General features: G+C 38.5%; 1 protein-coding gene across 3 annotated transcripts in view; it reads left to right on the top strand.

Annotated features, from left to right (window-relative positions):
- The first annotated feature begins 12,791 nt into the window (after window positions 1–12,791).
- The window catches only part of LOC126967072 (tyrosine-protein phosphatase non-receptor type 23), a 50,335-nt gene continuing 41,955 nt past the window's right edge, over window positions 12,792–21,171 (top strand). For 2 of the 3 annotated variants that reach the window (XM_050811445.1, XM_050811446.1), the window contains exons 1-2: window positions 12,793–12,998; window positions 13,078–13,280. In XM_050811445.1, coding sequence (XP_050667402.1) covers window positions 12,912–12,998; window positions 13,078–13,280 — 290 coding nt within the window. In that variant the 5' untranslated portion in view covers window positions 12,793–12,911. Of the gene's footprint in view, window positions 12,999–13,077; window positions 13,281–21,171 lie in introns of all 3 variants that reach the window. The other variant, XM_050811447.1, reaches the window with a different exon arrangement.

The following is a 21,171-nucleotide window of genomic DNA, read 5'->3' as shown; positions in this document are numbered from 1 at the left end:
ATTACGTATTTTATTATATTCTAGTCTTATCATCGGATTATTCAAATTATTCTTCTTTTCCGTTCTCGCACAGTCGCATAATATTTCTATCAATCCAGGGGAGTCTTATGGCGTAGCGATGATTGTACTTACGTGATTTTTCGGTGGTAGCGGCATTATTTGCATTATTAAAGGAATTATATATTAAGTCATATATCATGCGTGGACAGTGCCTTTCTTTTGTTTGAAACCATTTAACTTTCCGTAATTCGTCGGTAAGTACAGCGTAATTAATAACTGATTTAGTTACACGCTGTATGCGCGTGGGCGCCCCGCCACCGATGCAGCTTAGAATGACCGCACGATGATCGGCTAGTACGGTGTCCAACACTGCCGAGTAATGTAATTTAGGGGAGCGTACAAATATGTGATCAATGCATGATTTAGTAATAATGTTTAATCTAGGTTCTATTCTCGTATATTCAGTAATCCCGCACATCAATCCGCTTTCGCTTAGTGTTTCAAGATAAAAATCTTTATAGGATGAAAATGATTTTAAATCTATGTTGGTGTCGCCGATTAAAACAAAGTTTTGCTTAGAATCAAACTTAGAGATGTGTTTACCTATTTCCTTAACAAAAGTGATTTTGTTTGTTGAAGGTGGTCTATATATGACACATACAATAGCATCTTGGGCGTTTGTTTTAATATTTCCACATATGCACTCAAACGTTTTACTTAATATATCATCACAAACAGTGAATTTAATGTAGTTCTTAACGTAAATATAATACCACCTCCTCGCATGTTATTTCGCAATTGTGAGAACATATTATACCCAGGTATATTAAACAACTGTTCGAGACCGCTAATAATATCTACTTCTGTTAATGCAATTACGTCTAAAGGAAACTGGCAACTATGAATAACTTAGAGTAATTTTGTAAAATGTTTTTTTATGGATCTAATATTTAAGTGCAAACAAGATAAAGCTAAATGATTACTGGCTGGTAATCGTTGAAAGAAAGTGTTTATGGAATGACAATCAAACAATTCATGAACTTGTGCATCCATTATCTAATAGTAGAACTTATTAAATCTAAAGTACTATTATATAGTTATTATTAAGTGTAAGGTAAATCTAAAACTTAGTATGTGAATATAACTTTCAAATAACTACTGATAAATAAAAAGAGTATACATAATTATAATGTAGATACTTATAGCTAGTAATTGCTTTATATCCTGATCGGATCTAATGTAGTGGATCACACAACAATTTACAAAGGCAATTATATTATTTTTTCCACTGATGTGTCGAATATCGGTTGTGAATTCACTGATAAATAATAATTGGCGCGTTCGGCGTGCGTTTCGTTTGCAGTATGTGTTTTATTCATAGCGAATGTGAGGGGTTTGTGGTCTGTGAATATAATTAATTCACGTCCTTCAAGCATCTTACGGAAATGTTTCACTGACTTATAGACGGCCGAAAGTTCTCTGTCATACTCTGAGTATTTCTACTCCGCCTCTGATAATTTCTTTGAGAAGTAACCGAGTGGTTGCCAATTATTTTCGATGTATTGTTGTAGGACGGCACCGACTGCATTGTCAGACGCATCGAAGAATATTGCGATAGGGGCATCATGTGATGGGTGAGCGAGTAAGGTAGCTTTAGATATGCTATTCTTGCACTCTTCGAATGCTTGCGATGCTTCGTCGGTCCATTCAATTATTGCTTTATCACGTTTCTTGACATGGTGTAGGTAAGCGTTTAGCGGAGCTTGTATTGATACAGCATTCGGTATGTGGTCACGATACAAATTTAACATGCCTAGAAATCGTCTTAAATCTTCTATAGTTTTCGGTTTTGAATATTCGGTAATGGCTTTAATCTTCTCTTCTGGCTGTATACCGTTTTTTGATACGATGTATTCAAGAAATTTGACTTCCGTTTGGCCTGAGTTACACTTCGCGGGGTTGATAGTTATACCGTTTTCTTCCAATCTTCTAAGAACTGTTGTTAGGTGATCGCGATGCTCAGTCTCGTTTGCTGAGGCTATGAGCAAATCGTCGATGAATGGGAAAACTTAGTCTAATCCATGGAGCACTTCGTGAATAAATCGCTGAAATGTTTGTCCCGCATTCTTCAGACCAGGACACATGCGAGGAAATTCGAATAAACATTTAGAGACTGAGCGTTTGGCGATTAAATAAAACAACTGCTTGACTGCGAGGAATATGTGGAAGATATATGGAAGATTTATTAAAAAGTTACACGATATATATACAAAATCCTTAAAACTAGTTACCCAATTACAATCGTTACTTAAAAAATATTTACAAGTTCAGAAAATACACACCAATACTAGCTTACATTTTAACCAATAGTAAAACGTTTCATTCAATAAGATTTGAGAATAATATTATGTGTTCTATCACGCTCTAAAACTAATGCTATCGCAGTTTGTGTAAACTCGCGTCGAACCTCGATCATACGATATCCATAAGCATTCCGTACCTACGCTATTGCTCATTGATTAAAATTGCATGAATAGCGATCGACGCCCGAGTCTCGACGCGTCATTCGAGTACACTCGGCCTTGCTGTGCGGTTGTGTAACGCGGAGCATATGACTGATCACGTGAGTATGTCTGCGATCGTCGAGAGAAAGTACGATGCTTCAAACTTCACTGCGATGACTACTGGTGATCTGTATGATTCTATGAGTTGATGTACAGCATTATGAAATGGTTCTTATCAGAGCTAATATTACGTTATACAAAATAAAATGTTCTTATCAGAGCTAATACTACTTTATATAAAATAAAATGTTCTTGTCAGAACGAATCTTTCGGCATACGCTTATTACAGTTATTATGCACGATTACTATTTCTACGATCTATAATGCTACGTTACAAGTTAGATATTAGATATTTGTGTTAATTGATATTATTGGTTGTAGGTACAGCTACAAACCCATTGGTGTGATGATAGCTATCTTCTCTATGCCCTGTTCCCTGGTCTTCAATTGTTGGTAAGCGCGGTTGAGGTCGATTGTAGAGAATATTGTTTTGCCAGACAGATGATGGGTGAAGTCCTTAACTCTCGGAACTGGATAACGATCATGTTTGGTTATGCTGTTCAATCGTCTATAATCACCGCATACCCGTATATCGCTTTTCTTCTTAGGTACTGTATGGAGTGGTGAAGACCGTGGATTTTTATTCGGTCATTACTTTTATTCCTTGTTGCATCATGTTTTCGAATTCTTTCTTCACTATTTCATAACGATGAGGTGGAATGGGACGAGCACGGCAATGTAATGGAGGTCCTTGTGTTTCAATATAATGTTCCACGTTAATTTTAGGCGATAATTGCATCGAAGTTAATCTCGTGGTACCGAAGAATTCGGCGAGTATCGCGTGGTACGGGGCCTGTATATCGATACTTCGTACTGTGGGTAAGGTTGTTGACATTACTGGCGCGTTGATTTTAAGATTTGTGACGGCATCAATCAATCTTCGATTTTTTAAATCTACGATGAGTTGATGGTGGTTGAGAAAATCGGCACCTAATATTGGTTTCGTGACATCAGCTACAATAAACTTCCACTTGTATGGTCGACGGAGGTTGAGATCAAGTTCTAATGTTTTCTCACCATAAGTAGAAATTGTTGTGTTGTTTGCAGCGTACAATTTAAATGGTAGAGGCGTTGCTTTCAGGCCTAGTTTTCTTGGTAGGACGGATATATTAGCACCGGTATCTACTAAGAATGACATCTTTGTTTTCTTGTCTGTGACAAAAAGGCGGTATGATGTGTGAAGGCCGCCGGGTTCCGCCGCAGCTAACGTCTGTTCTAGTTTCCCGATGGCTCTTTCTTGAAGTTGCAGGGCGTAGTACAACGTCGTGCTTCACTACCAAATCGGCGATTGTAATAGCAGTAAAGTGTTGGTGAGCTATTGAGTGTGCGGGAACGGTGTTGTGACGAGCTTCTATTGCGAGATGACGAGTGAAATCGGTGGCGATGATAGTGTTGAGATGGCCTTGACTGGAGTTCGGCGACTTCTAGTGCTAGTTTTCGCATCTCGTTAATAAGGAATTGTGTGTGATCTACCTGATTTGACGTCGATGATTCTGGAACTGATGCTGGTGGCTGGCTGGACACGGCTGGTGGCTGGCTGGAGACGGCTGCTACATCCTGGATTTGCTCCATCATCGTGTCAGCAAGCAACGCTAGTTCCTCCAGCGTGGACTTCGCGCTGAATGATCTGTGATCAAAGCTGTGATACCACAATCGCGGATTTTCCCGCCAAAATGGTGGTATGCGCATCGACAGTGAAATGCTGGAGATTTCTGTCGCGGTGGGCGCTGGGAGTGGCTGAGCCTGGTTTGTGTCTTCCATTTCTTCGTCGGGTAGATATTCCTCGAGCAGAGATTCGATGAACAGAAATTCGTCGTTTCGGAGAGCTGGTGAAGCTGTTCTTCAATGTGTAGCCGGGCAGAGGTTCGGTGTTCTTATGTTCAGGCTTCCTGGCTTCCTTCCGTCGGTGCTCTTGTTCGGGCTTTCTTCCGTCGGTGTTCTTGTTCAGGTTCCTTCCGTCGGTGTTCTTGTTCGGGGTCACCACTTTAGAGACTGAGTGTTTGGAGATTAAATAAAACAACTGCTTGAGTAGTATGAAGACTGTGAGGAATATGTGGAAGATATATTTTTCTTCAGTTACACGATATATATAAAAAATCCTCAAAACTAGTTAACCAATTACAATTGTTACTTAAAAAATATTTACAAGTTTAAAAAATATACACCAATACTAAAGCTTACATTTTGACCAATAGTTAAACGTTTCATTCAATAAGAATTGAGAATAATATTATGTGTTCTATCTCGCTCTAAAACTAATGCTATCGCAGTAAGCTAGCCAGCGACCGCGCGCTTGTGTAAACTCGCGTCGATCCTCGATCATCCGATGTCAATGAGCATTGAGCACCCACTCTGTCGCTCATTGATTAAAATTGAATGAATAGTGATCGACGCCGCGACGCTTTAGTCGAGCACGCTCCGCCTTGCTGTGAGGTTGTGTAACGTGGAGCATATGACTGATCACGTGAGTATATCTGCGGTCGTCGAGAGAACGTGACGATGCTTGTACTTCGATGATATGACTACTGGTGATCTGCATGATTCTATGACTTGATGTACAGCATTATGAAATGGTTCTTATAAGAGCTAATATTACGGTATATAAAATAATATGTTCTTTTAAGAACGATTCTTTCGGCATACGCTCATTACAGTTAATATGCACGATTTATATTTCTACGATCTATAATGCTACGAAGGTATTACGTTACAAGTTAGATATTAGACATTTGTATTAATTGATATTATTGGTTGTAGGTACAGCTACATGCTTATGAACATACAGAACATTACAATATAAATATTGAGAAGCAACAGTCAAAATGTTTATTTTTTTTAATTTTTCTCTTAATGATTCTTTAGGACCTAGGTTATAAATCGCGCGAATAGCCCTCTTCTGCAGCACAAAGATGGTATTAATATCGGCCGCACTGCCCATACATAATACTATGAAAATAACTAAAGTATACTAATCTCGTCGTATCTATGTCAGTTAAGTTTCTAATTTTCTTAGCCGCACATTGCTGCAGAACTAAGCCTATTCGCCAATCCTTCAATATGGCCCCACTGCAATTTGGAATCAAGAATAATGCCAAGAAATACAGCAATTCCACTGGTGTTACCACCTCTCCATTTAATAAAATATTTTGGTGACGGAACCCTTTTGGGAAGCAAAATACTTGATGGAACCCTACAATAAAATAATAGTTTTTAAAAGTATATTCTTTATTAATAGGCATAATAAAAGTACAATGTAACAGTTACTAATTATTACTTACTTTACCACATGGCAAGTACAATAATAGAAGATATTAATAAAGAAAAAATCTAATGGGAGGTATGAAACTGTTTTTTATTTTTCGTCAATTTGTTGATATCAGGTTTGTTAGAAGACAGTTGAAGTCTCATATCAGGTTCGGCGTCCAGTCTTTTGCGATATTTTGTTTTCGTGGCTGCATAGGTTGAGAATCCTGTTTCGCACAAATATGTTGTTGGGAACGGGAGAAGAATATTCAGAGCCATTTTGCCAAGCATTGGATATTCATCACGGATTCTGCACCAAAAATCGTTGAGAGGCGTCGTTTTGAACAGTGCCTCCATACTTGTGTCAGATGACATTTCTAAAAGAGATTCATATATCTCGTTTGACATACTTTCGGGCTTTTGCAAGTTGGGTAAAAAAGGATTATGAATCCATGAATTCAGTTTCATTTTTGTATTCTGTTCTTCGGGAAAATACTTTTCAAAAGATGCGCGCATCGAACTGAGATATTGGACCAATTCTTCAAACACATCATCTTGAAACATTTCTGAGTCGTTATCGCTAACAAACTCACTGAGTGACGTAAAGTTTTCTATTTCTTTCTTACCAACGCAACTAATCCAAAAATCTAATTTTCTTTTGAAGGCAGTTATTTTGTTATAGGCCTGAAACACAGTTGTCTGTTTACCATGCAATGATAAATTGAATTCCTTCAGTTTTTGAAAGATATCCGCCATAAAAGACAATCGAAACAACCAAGTTTTATCATACAAACGGCCCTTCAAATTAAAAGAAGTGTCTGCTGAAAGAACAAACAGCCTTGTTAAAGTTTTTCCCCGAGACAGCCATCGCACTTCTGTATGGAGCAGCAGTGTATTATGTTTGCTGCCATAATCTTCACACAATAATGAGAACAATCAAGGTTGTAGTGGTCGTGATTTGATAAAATTAATTATTTTTACCGCTTCATCCATAACTAATTTTAGATTTGATGGCATTTGCTTCATCGCAAGTGCTTGTCTATGCAGAATACAATGGCTGGAACTACAATTAGACGCTTTATTTTTTATTCGTGACACTGCTCCTGCTTTTACCTGTCATCGCTTTGGCCCCATATGTACAAATGTCAATGCAATTGTTCCAACTGAGATTATTTTCTTCAAAAAATATATTTATTTTATAAAAAATTTCTTCCCCGGTAGTGTTTGTGAGCAGCGGTGAACACATAAGCATGTCTTCTTCAAAAGAACTTTCATATTCATATTAGCTCACGATAACCAGCAAAATAGCCAAACAAGCGATATCAGTCGACTCGTCCATTTGCAAGGCGAATCGTGTTTTTTTAGACGTGTAACTATGTAGTTCTTGTTTGACGTAGCTTGCCAGATCATAGATTCGCCGTGAAACAGTAAATAAGTAGGTAGGTAGGAACTTATCGCTCCGAAGTCCGAACGCTAATCGTCAACTGACTGACGAGGCGCGACGCGCGATCGCCGCTTTTACACTTAGTCCTAGACTCGATCTCGAATATTCTCGAAAATACTCGAGTCGACGCCTTTGATAAACAAAAAGCAAAAATAAAAAGAAAAATATAAAAATACCGTTGTAAACAATCTCGACTTTATTTTTTGAATTAAAAGTCGAAAGTCGCTTGTTGACAACTATATTGTCTAATCAGTTCAAAAAAAAACACTGACACGGTTCACGTCGGCTCCGCGATAAAAAACGTTTTAAAATTGTAATATAGTCAGTTCAGTTAAAGAAACTAGTTTTGTGAAGTTCTACGAAGTGTGTGACTCTGAATATACCATTTTCTAAGTTAAACGTAAGTGATTACAAGTATAAACGTTGTTTCGAAATTCAAAACAAAAGTTTTATTTATGTGAAAAGATAATAATTGACATTTTATATGAGGGTGATTCTAAAAATCACAGTGATATTGCTCAAAACAATTAACGTCAATGAATAGCTGTCACCTGTCACTCAAGACCAATCACCGTCATATCATACAAATATTCACAAGCATTAGTATCGCATCAATAGCTACTCACAGTATAACAAAGAATACGCTTCAAGGATCCTAAGTTCGAGTCACCATAATTTTTTTTTTCTCTTTTTTTCTTTGTATTTGTATATTTTTTTTTTACTTAATTTTGTATAATGCCGCTAATGAAAACCAAATTTGAATGTTGTAACAGACAACTAAACTCTATAGAATTCGTAATTTGTCACATCTGCAAGAAGAAATACCACCACGCTTGTATTAACACTACAAAAATACTCTTCACTGACCTGAGTGAACAGTATAAGGCTACATGGTCCTGCCCAGCATGCGCCCGCCCAAAAAAAAATAATACCAATACACCGGTTAGGGGATCTCCGCTACCACGTGAAACCACCTCAGAAAGCATATTAACCAACGCAACCTCCGCCGTAGGTCCTGAAGCCTTACGTAGGATTATTCGTGAAGAGTTAAACTCGGTGCTGGATTCATTCAAAATAAATATTTTGGAACGTCTAAAGTCTGAAACTAAGCAAGTTATTGATCAAGTGTCCTGCATCACAGCTTCCTTGAATTTTCTCGAGCAGAAGTACGAAGCTACTGTCACAGATCTGTCTGAAAAAACCAAGTTAATTAACCAGCTTCAAACTGATAACGTAAACCTGACAACAGTAGTAAGGGCTTTGGAAACCAGATTAGTGTCTATGGAAACACAATCCCGTGCAGCAAACATAGAAATTCACTGCATCCCTGAATTCAAAACTGAAAGTCTACCAACCACAATTAATCAACTTGCTACCGCAATAAATTTTAATCTATCCAATACGGACTTAGTTGCATGTTCAAGGATTGCTAAGACTAACAAGGAATCCTCTCGACCACGAACCGTCCTCGTGAAGTTTTCTAGCCCTAGGATTCGTGACTCATTTTTTGCCGCTGCTCTAAATTTCAATAGAAAAGTGAAGTGCAACGAAGACAAATTGAACACAAGCCATCTAGGTATTAGCGGTGAAAAAAAACCCATTTACATTGGTGAGCATCTGCCACTTGCAGTTAAAACATTGCACGCCAAAGCCCGCATAAAAGCTAGAGAACTTAATTACAGATTTGTTTGGGTCAAAAACGGTAAAATATTTATGCGTAAGTGTCCTAATTCTAATTATAAGTATATTAAAGATTCCGATTGCCTAAACAATATTACTGCTTAGCTTGAATGGTTATCCCTCAGTTATATTCAAACAAAGTCAAATCCCTTAGTTGCTACTATCAAAACGTTAGAGGTCTAAACTGTACTCTACAAAACTTTCGACAGCGAGTTATTTGTAATAATTTTGATCTAATTGTCTTAACTGAAACATGGCTGAACAGTAGCGTTTTTGATTCCGAAATCCTTGATGATCGATATGTGGTTTACAGAAGGGATCGCGAAACTTGTGCCTTAGCGAAACATAAAAAGTCGGGTGGAGGAGTTCTCATAGCTGTATCTAAACTGCTCCAGTCTCAACGGCAGCTTGAATGGGAAAGTAATAATGAGGATTTATGGGTCTCAGTCAATACTGACTCCTATACAGGAGGAATAAAAAAACTTAATTTATGTGGCATTTATCTTCCACCACCTGTTAGCAAGACAACAATTGAAGCATTTATTGAAAATGTCAATATGGTTCTAGATTCCCTTCCCGAATCGTATGAAGACTCCACCTTAATACTAGGCGATTTAAATTTGAAATCAATCACGTGGTTTTCCGAAGACGGTAGCACAAATATTGCCAACAATGGAAACTCTGCCATTAATAGGTTATTTATTGATTTTCTCCAAGTGAGTGGTTTCACTCAATGTAATGGTGTGCTAAACTTTAAGGGCAATTCTCTCGACCTCGTATTGGGCAATGAACATACAGTAACAGTAACTGAATGCGTATCTCCATTGCGGGATGTAGACCCATATCACCCTCCGCTTCATATTAATATCCGTACTAGCTTACCAAAATACAACAGTTTCATGAAATCTCGATACAGATACAATTTCTTCAAATCTAACTTTACAAATATTATAAATAACCTCAACCAAGTGAATTGGCTTGAAGAACTGAACAAATGCAAGAATGTTAATATAATGATTGAAAAATTTTATATAATTCTAGAATCTGTAATTGAAAAGCACGTGCCTAAAACCAAATCACGCAGCTGTAAATATCCTGTTTGGTTTCCACCTAATCTCATACGCCTGCTTAGGCTGAAAAATAAATGTCACAAAAGATTAAAAAAATACAATAACCCAATCGATAGAATTGAATTCCAATATTTAAGAAAAGATTGTGACCACTTAATAACTACCTCGTACAATAATTACATTTGCTCAATCGAACAAAAAATAGCTAATAATCCCAAATACTTCTGGACTCATATTAAGAACTTGCGTAGGAGCACTAATAACTATCCCTCCACAATGAATTTAGGTACAATCACAGCCTCTAACACTCAAAATATCACTGATCTTTTTGCATCTCATTTTTCTTCCGTCTACGACAATAGCTCAAATTTAAATAATAGAATAACCCTAACTAACAGTGAACCTAAGACATATGTTGGAAATATATATCTTACTGCTGGTGACGTCTCTAAAAAACTAAAAAGACTTGATTGTTCCAAAGGTAGCGGTCTGGACAATATCCCTCCACTCTTCTTTAATAGGTGTTCTGAAGTTCTCTCGGTTCCGCTAGCAATCATTTATAATTACTCCTTGAGCACCGGTACTTTTCCAGACAAATGGAAAGAAGCAAAAGTTGTGCCTATATTTAAAAAAGGGTCCAATAACTCCGTGTCTAATTATCGACCAATTTCAATTTTAAGCGTAGCGTCAAAAGTTTTCGAAAGCCTAGTAGATGAGCATATCACTACAGCTATTAAAAACAACTTTACTCCTCATCAACATGGTTTTATCAAAGGTAAATCAACGAATACTAATTTATTTAGCTTCACCAATGAAGTAATTAATGCACTAGACAACAATCAGCAGGCAGATGCAATATACACAGACTTTTCAAAGGCTTTTGATAAAGTTAACCACAACTTGCTACTAACACATTTAAAGAATTTTGGGATAACAGACACCCTGTTAAACTGGTGTGAAACTTATCTTTGTAAGCGACCCAACACTGTTGTTATTAATGGATTTAGTTCAAAACCTTACCTTGCAACATCTGGAGTTCCTCAGGGATCAGTGCTCGGACCGTTATTTTTCAATGTCTTTATTAACAGCATAAGTAACATATTTCAATTTTCAAAGGTATATTTATTTGCCGATGATCTCAAACTATTACGAGTGATTAGAAACCCTGCAGATGCTCAGCTACTACAAAGTGATATCGATCGTTTAATTCAGTGGTGCATTATCAACAACATGCAGCTCAATGCAACCAAATGCTTTCATATATCATTCACGCGCAAGATCAATCCAATAATTAGTCAATACAGTATCCTAAATGAAAGAATCACTAAAGTCCATAGCATACGCGATTTGGGAGTAACACTTGATTCTAAACTTAATTTTATTGAGCATGTTGACAACATCCTTGCATCAGCCTCTAAGTCTCTAGGATTTGTAATGAGAAACGCCAAAGATTTTAGAAAAATATCCACAATAAGAGTCCTTTTTAATAGCTTTGTGAGATCTAAGTTGGAATACTGTTCCCAAGTATGGTGCCCTGACTATAATATCCACAGTGACAGGATTGAAAGGCTTCAAAAGAAAATAATCCGCTACCTCACCTACCGTACGCCTGACGTACGAGACTTGATCTCGTATAACGATCGTTTGCGTCATTTTCAAACCCTTTCATTAAAATCCCGCCGTTTATACTTAGATATGACTTTTCTGTACAAAATAATAAACAGTAAAATTGAGTGTCCTGCTCTATTGAGTTTGTTTGACATCAATATTCCCCATCGACCTCCTCGTAAGGCAACTGCATTGTTTAAAATCCCACTCCGCAGAACGAGGCTTGGAGCCAATTCAACTTTAGTAAGGCTTTCGCGGTCATACAATTATCTATCTTCAAGGATTGAGGGTTTAGACATTAACCATAATTCTGAAAATGAATTTAGGCGTAGGCTTTGTAATTTTTTAAATACTAATTTAATATAAATTTGTTCTTTAAGTGTACTTTTCTTTTTATTTGTGTAGAAATAGTTGTAGAATATGTTTTAGATTTATATAATACGTTATTAGTATCTAGCCGACAATTAACGTCAAAAAGTATGTGTTTTTTTATTTACTAATTTAATTTAAATATGTTCTTATATATTTTTCTTCTTATATGTGTAGAAGTAAATGTAAAATATTTGTTAGATTTATATAATTTGTTATTATTTTATAGCCAACAAACAATCGTCATAAAATTATGTTTCATACATGTCCGATTGCCTGTAAGTAGAATCGCAATTATCAGTTTTTTAAGTATGCTGTAATTATAGTGGAATGTATGTTGTAGTTTCTGTAGGTAATCTTAAATAAATAAATAAAAAAAAAAAAAAAAATTCAGAGGCGGCTTTTATCAAAGGGACTGTGCGCTCACAAGTAGGTATACAAGTATACATGTCGATACCAAACTTAGGAGTTATTGTACCAGCTATTGTAACACATGTATATACAAATACAAATAAATAAATAAATATACCAACGCGCGGACGCGGAGTCAAAACGCTCGACCAGAGAGAGGTGTTTTGATTTTTGTTCTAAATTCTTGTGGGACCCCTACAGAGGTGTCACGGAACCCTAGGGTTCCGCGGAACACACTTAGAGTATAGCTGCTGTAGTGGAAACATTCAAAGCTGAGCACTATTGTGCTTTAGTGCTTGAAAGGAAAACTACCGTAGCTACCAACCAGGTCATAAATTACAAAAAAAAAAGAATGACGTTGGTAATATAAATATTATGAGTGATATGACTGATTTAATGAAATGTAAAGATAAAATTGTTATTGTTTTAAATTTAAATTTTTCACCATTATATTGAAACATAATGGAGGCCGTACCAAAGTTAGCATTAATGTGTTTTGAACTTAAAATTAGTCCAGAGAATACGCACTTTGCTCCCAAATTAAAACAAGTAAGTGTCACAAAATTTTTCTCCAGCCAGATAAAATATTTTATAATTTCTTTGTTTGACCATCATGTCTTTTATGTAGTATATAGCGGAGGCTTATCACGAAGATCCAGATAGCTATGGAAATGAGATACATCAACTGGAAGGTTTGCGATCAGCGGCTGTACGACCCACAAATGATGGTGCGGGGATGAAAGCGTTACGCAAATACTTCAGTCAGCTCCGAGCGATACAGAGCAGGTTTCCCATGGGTAAGGGACAACCTGCCGCCTGCTCTTTTACATGGTATACTATATATATATTACATTTTTATGATAAATAATTAAATTAATCCACTGTATTGATTGTCATGTGAGGGTCAAGTCTCAACTAGCCTCAGTGGCACCCGATTCTACTCTCATCTAATTAATAAGGTGATGTACTGCATCAATTAATATGTATTACTTACCCAAGAATCTTATACATATACACAATATGGTTTTATTACCAAAATGGCAAATTTATAATTAGCTCAGGTAGGTAATAGTTATTCATGCAACTGTTGTGTAATAAGGGAATGTGGATTTATTATTGAGTGTTTTAATACCTAATTATAAACAATTGCATACAAGACTATCTACACCCAGAATATGAATCCTCTAAAAGATTCTGAAACAGTTACTTACTGCTAACATGAAAAAACCAGTCCTAGTAGTAACCTAATATCATCCATTACTGATTATATACAAATAAACTAAGTATTAATGAAATGATTATTTATTTTAGTAATTACATTTTGTATATTATATATTAGTAATAGTAATTTACATTTTGTATAGTTCAATAATTAAAATTCACTCTAATATAATGTTCTTTTGCAGCGTTTAAAATGAATCACTTATTTTTTGTAAACAAAACAATAAAAATATCTAAGAAAAATGGCGGGGATTCATTCGAATATAATAACTTACTTTTGAAATTTTAGAATAACCTCCTTTTTTTTACGGCACGTGACATTCTGGTTAAGTGGAACGTGTGTAAACTAAAATGTTCTTTTGTTGAAATTCATACAGATACCACTCATCGAGCAATAAGAACGTGGCTGTCTGTTGAAACTCTTTGTGCATGAAGGGATCGAAAAAAAACATAGGAGTGTTGTTATGAAATTCAGTACAACATTACATCACTCGTTTGGATGACGTAATGGTTATTAGAACATTGCGTGTTTTAATGTTGGCAATAAGCTAACTGTTTCAGAATCTTTAATAGAGGATTTAAAGCATGGTTGTAGATAAATATAATAATTCACATAAGGGCTTCTATGTTATGTCTAAACTGTAATAAAATATATATTTTATCAAAGAAACTTATTTTAATATAGAAATACTCTGCTATGACTAATGTTATTTTATTAAAATGAAAATGAAAATTTATAATTAACCAAGTAGGGTAATTTCATCATAAACTACTAATTGTGTCTAGACATAAAATCCTCAAACTTATGAATATTTTTTTGTGTATTCTTCTCAACACAAATCTGTGCTGGATAGCTAATGCTTTGGCAGTCCATCATCTGGGTTTGTCATTTGAGCTGTGAGCAAGAGTCCATTGACCTTTTACATTATTGTGTCTGGAATCTGCTTCTTAGAGTCAGAACTCAGAACATTCCTTCCTAGTCTTACTGGGTACTTCCTGTTCCTGAAAATTTAGAAGCAAATGTATTCACATATGTTATTAGTTTTTACTTCGCAGGTACATTCCATGTTGCACAGTTTTTAATTTCAGATCTTGTAGAATCTCCTAGTTGCTTCATTTTGATTTTGAACATATATCTGATAGCTGAGGATTTTTCCCTAAACCAAAACTGAAAAAATATCTCAGCTTCTCAGCAACATATTGTGGGTCCAACAGCATTATCTGTGTGGGAAGTGTTGGGTGATCTTAGGATGTCTACAACAATAAGTCACTGGTCCCAGTATGTTTAACATGAGGTACCTCTGACCAGATTTTGTAGAGATTTTTCTTATGGAAGAGGAGGACAAGTGAGCATGACCTTGCTTCACAAAGAAGTGTCTGTTTTTTAGTACAATCTTATGAACTGATAAAATTCTATTGGAATAGATTTTTTAATTTTGTATAGATGCCTATATGCCTATCATGCCATATATTGTGTTCAAAGGCCTGCAATATAGCCAGAAATGCAGCTGTACAGTATTGCTTGTGTTCAAAGGCGATATTGATATTGTTATGAGCCTGTGGACTTGTTCTATTGTACTGTTGTTGTCTGAAGTAGAATTGATGATCAGGAATTATATTTCTTTCTTTAGTGATTGGCATAAGTCCACTTAGAAATAGAATTTCCATTACCTTTGACAATAAGCTGATAGGTCTGTAAGATTATAATTTTATTTTTGCCCTGTGCTTCCCCAAGGCGTAAAAAGAATAGGGTAGTCCGAGGCCCAAGGGTATCGTAAGAGGCGATTACGGAATTTTGAAAGTGGGAGAGTCTCGCTGCTTTGACGTCAGCACAATCGGGCCAGACTCGTCCGGGTTACTTACCACACTCGCACAGAATACCGGCGTGAAGTAGCCGGTGCCGCCTAGTGCCTAGTGCCGCTATGTTTCGCATAGGGTAGTGTCGAGGACCGGAGGCCACCTCCCCTCCCCCTCCTCCTCACCCCCAACAAAATATGAGAGCGGTCCTTCAAAATATATTACCCCAGGAGGGTACCGGCTCTACCGCCGCTAGAGCTGGAGAATCTTTCCGCGAGCATTCGCGCTCGGGCTGCCCCTCGTATTCTGGGGAGGGCACAGTACCGCGCATGTAACAGGACAAACAGGGCAGCAACACCACGGCACCCCCCTCCACGCATAATGTGGACTTTTGCTACATCAGGAGAATTCACTCCAATTTAAACGCCGTCCACCACCACCTTGAGACGGCGCAGCCGGCTTTGTGTTTCCTTACGGAGACGCAGATATCTCGACCTAACGATACGTCATATTTAACGTACCCCGGGTACAAAATTGAGCATAATTTTTTGCCTCATGCGGGGGTATGTGTACGTTAGGGAGGATATCTACTGTTGCCGTCTCGGCAATTTTGAGGGTAGGGACCTCTCTACTCTCTGGCTCCACGTAGATTTAGAGGACCGCGTCCGCATCTATACGTGTGTCTACAGGTCCCATAGTGGTAACGCAGAACCCGATCATCTCATGGGCTGCGTTCAAGCGGCAATTGACGACGTGCTTGCACAGATCCCCTCTGCTGAAATTGTAGTCTTGGGTGATTTCAACGGGCACAATGCCGAATGGCTTGGATCACGTACCACAGACTACGCAGGGCGATCTGTGCATAATTTTGCATTGGCATACGATCTGTCCCAATTGGTTGAGTCGCCAACGCGGCTCCCGGATGTGGATAGCCACATGCCGTCCTTATTAGATCTTCTGCTGACTACACATCCCGATGGTTACCAGGTCATTGTCGACGCCCCTCTCGGAACGTCCGACCATTGCCTGGTCAGGAGTGTAGTGCCTATCCGACGCCAACGTCGCAGACCACCAGCGACCCGCCGTGTTTGACACTACAGATTGGAATAGGATGCGTTCCTTTTTTGTATCCTACCCTTGGGGCAAGGATTGTTTCCTTTCGGATGATCCTAGTGCCTCCGTTGCAGTAGCCGATGTGATACTGCAGGGCATGGATATTTTTATACCAACCTCTGTAGTACCGATCGGTGGCAGATCACAGCCCTGGTTCGATGCGTCAGTTAAAGCAGCATCTGACTGCAAAAAACAGGCGTATCGAACTTGGGTTGCGGCGCTGGGCTCAAAGGATCCGAACTGCAAAGTTCTAAAGAGGAGATATAACCGTGCCTCCAGATTTTTTAAGCGGCAAATCGCCCGTGTGGAGTCGAAGCACGTCGTCAAAATCAGCGAGCAGCTTTCCAGATACCCGACCAGAACACGCAAGTTCTGGTCGTTGTCGAAGCTGCTTTTGGTAACTTCAACCAGCCGTCCATGCCGCCGTTGCACATGAGGAATGATACCCTGGCCCATACGGCAAAAGAGAAAACCGATCTCCTGTGCACTCTTTTTGGAAGTCGAGCGGGCCGGACGTTGACGCCGGTGCTGACGCGTTTATTACAGCACTCTTATTCAAAAGGCGTAGTCCCTGACTCATGGAAGTCAGCCCTTGTCCATCCGATCCAAAAAAAGGAGACAGTTTGGATCCGGCAAACTACAGGCCTATTGCTATTACCTCCCTGCTCTCCAAAATCATGGAGAGCAGAATTAGCCGCCAGCTTTTAGTATACCTAGAGGGTCACCTGTTGAACAATGACCGGCAGTACGGCTTTCGCCATGGTCGGTCGGCAGGCGATCTTCTGGTATACCTAACACATAGATGGGCGGCGGCTATTGAAAGCAAGGGGGAAGGCCTGGCAGTTAACTTGGATATAGCGAAGGCATTTGATCGTGTATAGCACAAGGTGCTCCTCTCGAAACTTCCATCATTTGGGCTTCCCGAGAGCTTATGCAAGTGGACCTCCAGCTTCCTCACTGGGCGCAGCATACAGGTCATTGTCGACGGTTATTGCTCGAATCCCAAGCCCGTGAACGCTGGAGTGCCCCAATGCTGTGTGCTATCTCCCACGCTTTTTCTTCTGCATATCAATGATATGTTGGACACCTCCAACATACATTGCTATGCAGACGACAGCACTGGTATATATACACGGGCTATGCAGGTCTCTCTCGGGAAATCTTCGACCAGTGCCGGGAGAAATTTGTGTCTTCTATCGAGTCCTCTCTCGAGAAGGTCGCGGAATGGAGTAAATTGAACCTTGTCCAATTTAACCTACAAAAGACTCAAGAGACCACTAAAAAAACCCCATTTGTCGTAACACCGCTCTTCGACAACACCTAAAAAGCCTCGCCTAGTATCGGAATACTGGGTCTCAAAGTCTCGAGCGCTTACCAATTCCGTGGCCATCTGGAGGGCAAAGCCAAATTGGCTTCGAAGAAGTTGGCCGACATTAATAGAGCATGGCAATACTTCTAGCCGGCCCATATTCTAGCAACGCAGAGCAGCTCGAATTGTCGGGGACCCAGTGCTCCGTGAACGGCTGGATCACTTGGCGTTGCGTAGAGACGTCGCTTCATTGTGTGTCTTAAACCGCATTTATCACGGGGAGTTTTACGAAGAGCTGTTTAACCTCATTCTTGCCGCCGAATTCCACCTTCGCACGACACGCCACAAGTTAGGATATCATCCCCACCATATTGATGTGTGCTGGTCCTCCACAGTGCGGTTTTCAAGGAGCTTTCTTCCTCGTACTACAAAGCTGTGGAATGAGCTTCCTTGTGCGGTGTTTCCAGGACAATACGACATGAGTACCTCCAAAAAAAGCGCGTACACCTTCCTTAAAGGCCGGCAACGCTCTTGTGATTTCTCTGGTGTTGCAAGAGAATGTGGGCGGCGGTGATCACGTAACACCAGGTGACCCGTACGCCCGTTTGTCCCCCTATTCCATAAAAAAAATAGCATCTCCTGGCCTTTACCAGGTATTATACCTTTCCATTGCCTTTGCACCACTGATCTTTTAAGCATAGAATTGTAAACATGTGTTAAGAAAAAATACACCTTCGTCTTGCAATTCCCTCATGGCTCTCGCAGTTTTTTAACTTCCTGTTTGGAAAAGCCATTTGTTCGGGAATCTAACTGATGTATTTCTTTTATTAATTTAGATACTGATGCACTCTGAGTATATCCATGATCAGGGTTAGGTAGAAACACACTTTTTGATAATCAGCGAATGCCTGTGCCTTAAGAGTCTTTGGTTCCCCAACTGTTATCCTCTTTGCATATGGGATACCATTGTACGCTTGAGTTTTATGTGGCCTTCGTTTTTTAAAAATGCTTGCACAATCTGTTTTCTCTGACATTGAATTTAGCCCAGTTTTGTCTGCGGGATATCGTGTTTTCTGCGACATTTCACATACTTTTCATTTCTGGTCATTCATTTCCCTAACATTGATAGGATATCTCTGTGCACTACATAGTGTATTTGAGCTTTAGAGTTGTAGCAAGCCAAGCAGATTTTTGGTTGTATTTGTTAAAGTGCTTCTATCTCTTTATCTGTTTTAAGAGGTAATTTCATGTTTGAAGATGCTGTTACTGTCTGTCCAGAGCTGTTTTATATTATGCAGCCGGCATGCAACGCAATATTTCAACGGGTGATTGATCAGATGAAAGTTTGGTAATAGATTTGCATGTAAAGGTTGTACTGGCACTTCACAATGAGGAAATCAATCAGGTCTTGTGTTTTCTAATATTTGTGGTACAATAGGTTGGTTTGCCGGATGAGAGACAACTAAGGTTTAAGTTTTCAACAGCCCTGAGTAACTGTCTTCCCTTCCGTGTTATACGTGAACCCCAGAAACTATGCTTAGTGTAATAGTCGCCACTAGCTAAGAATTGAGGTCTCAAAGAGGTTAGAAATTTCTCATAGTCGTCTTATTTTATGTTATGTTTAGATGGGATGTACACCGCTGATACCATCAATGATCCAGCCCAGTCATCGCCGACAATATTTGATGCTTGCATCTCGTTTGTGCAATAGTTAGTAGTCTCATGGTGACTTGTATATTGCATCATTTGCTTCATCATTATAAGTAGCTCACTAGTGTCGTTTGTGCTAGAGTTTGTTGATGGGATATTATATTATATGTCAGTTTGTTTCGAATTTCCCGTAAGGACGTCCCTGTATGTACTTTTATATTGGTTTGAACTTCGTAGAGTTTCTTTTGTCTTTCGTCGAATCAGATCTTAATTGGTGACGTTTTTTTGTTATCTCTGGCGTACCAGGTAATTTAACTTTTTGTAGTTGTGTATATTTGGCAGCCCTTATAGTTAGCTGGGTGATTTCCCTAGCATAAGACACATTTGATCCACAGATGATCTCCTGCGCAAATGCGTATAAAAGGGTATAAATATACCCTTAGGGTTTCTAGGACAATAAGCCTTTCGATGCTCATATTTTTGGCATTTAGCACATTGTGATATTTCACGCTTAGATCGCGGAGGTTCGAAGGTTATTTTACAATTTATGAGACACTATATATAGAGACAATATTTGCGTTTTTTTGTTAACATTTCATTTTAATTCAACAATGAGCATTGGTTGTGCTTTTTTTCGTTTGCCTTTGTTTATTATTCCAGATATTATCTTTTTCATGACCTTATTCTCATAATGCTTGTTTGATTTCGATCAAACGGTGGAAGCATGCAAGTTTTTAACAATCAATTTAAAGTTTCCTTCTTGTTTAGGCTTGTAAGTATGAAAATCCGTATCTTTTATTTTGAGATGTTTGACTACATCTCTATATGCTTCTGATGTTTTTGTTTGTATTTTAACTTGTTCGTTCTTAAGAACCTTGAGTTCATAGTTGTCAGTGATGTGTTCATTTAGTACGCTGATGAGTGGTTGTATATTCTCAACTTTATCAATGCAGATAGTGGGAGGCTTTACTCTTTGGCCTGGCTTGATTCTTCTGTTTCGTCGTCTTTCAGTTGCGCATAACTGTTTGAAGTAGACATTGGCTGTGCATGAGACAGCTAGTTATTATTTAGTTTTGTTTGCTTCAATGGTTCTTTGGTACCATCGGGGCTAGACCGCAACCTTTTGTTCCCTGTTACTTCTTTCCAGTTTGTCTGTTTTGTCCTGTGACGTTTTATTTAAGCATTGCTGGGTTGTAGAGAGCGGAATTTCGCTAATGGAGTTCGAGTGAAGTCTATTTTCGAACATTCCTTTATGGAATATCTGTTGAGCTAACATCTGTATTGAGTGGCTATTTAATAAGTTAGGTTTAGTTTTTAGGTTTTCTTAAGATCATTCATATTATTCCCACGAGTAACGTCGATATAAGCGGTGTCTCCTGGCTATTTACTACGACGGGTCGGCTGGCACGTCGAGTTGGTCGCTAGGGGCTGACTCTTCTGTCAGTGATTCATCCTTTTAGTAACTAGTAGTCCAGCACTGTAAGATTATGGGTTTTTTTTCTCTCTGCATATATTTTCACAGAATTACGGTACTGACGAGACCCTTTCAGGCCGCACATTGGCTTCTCTGCCGGGTTTTTCTCCCTTAGCTAGATATTCAATGTCAAGGCGCTGAATAATCGCCTTTGCCTC

The sequence above is a fragment of the Leptidea sinapis genome, chromosome 12, assembly GCF_905404315.1.
Source record: "Leptidea sinapis chromosome 12, ilLepSina1.1, whole genome shotgun sequence".
Taxonomy (NCBI): Eukaryota; Metazoa; Arthropoda; class Insecta; order Lepidoptera; family Pieridae; genus Leptidea; species Leptidea sinapis.
Note: the sequence above shows the minus strand (reverse complement) of the source record. Positions and strands in the feature narration are given on the sequence as shown.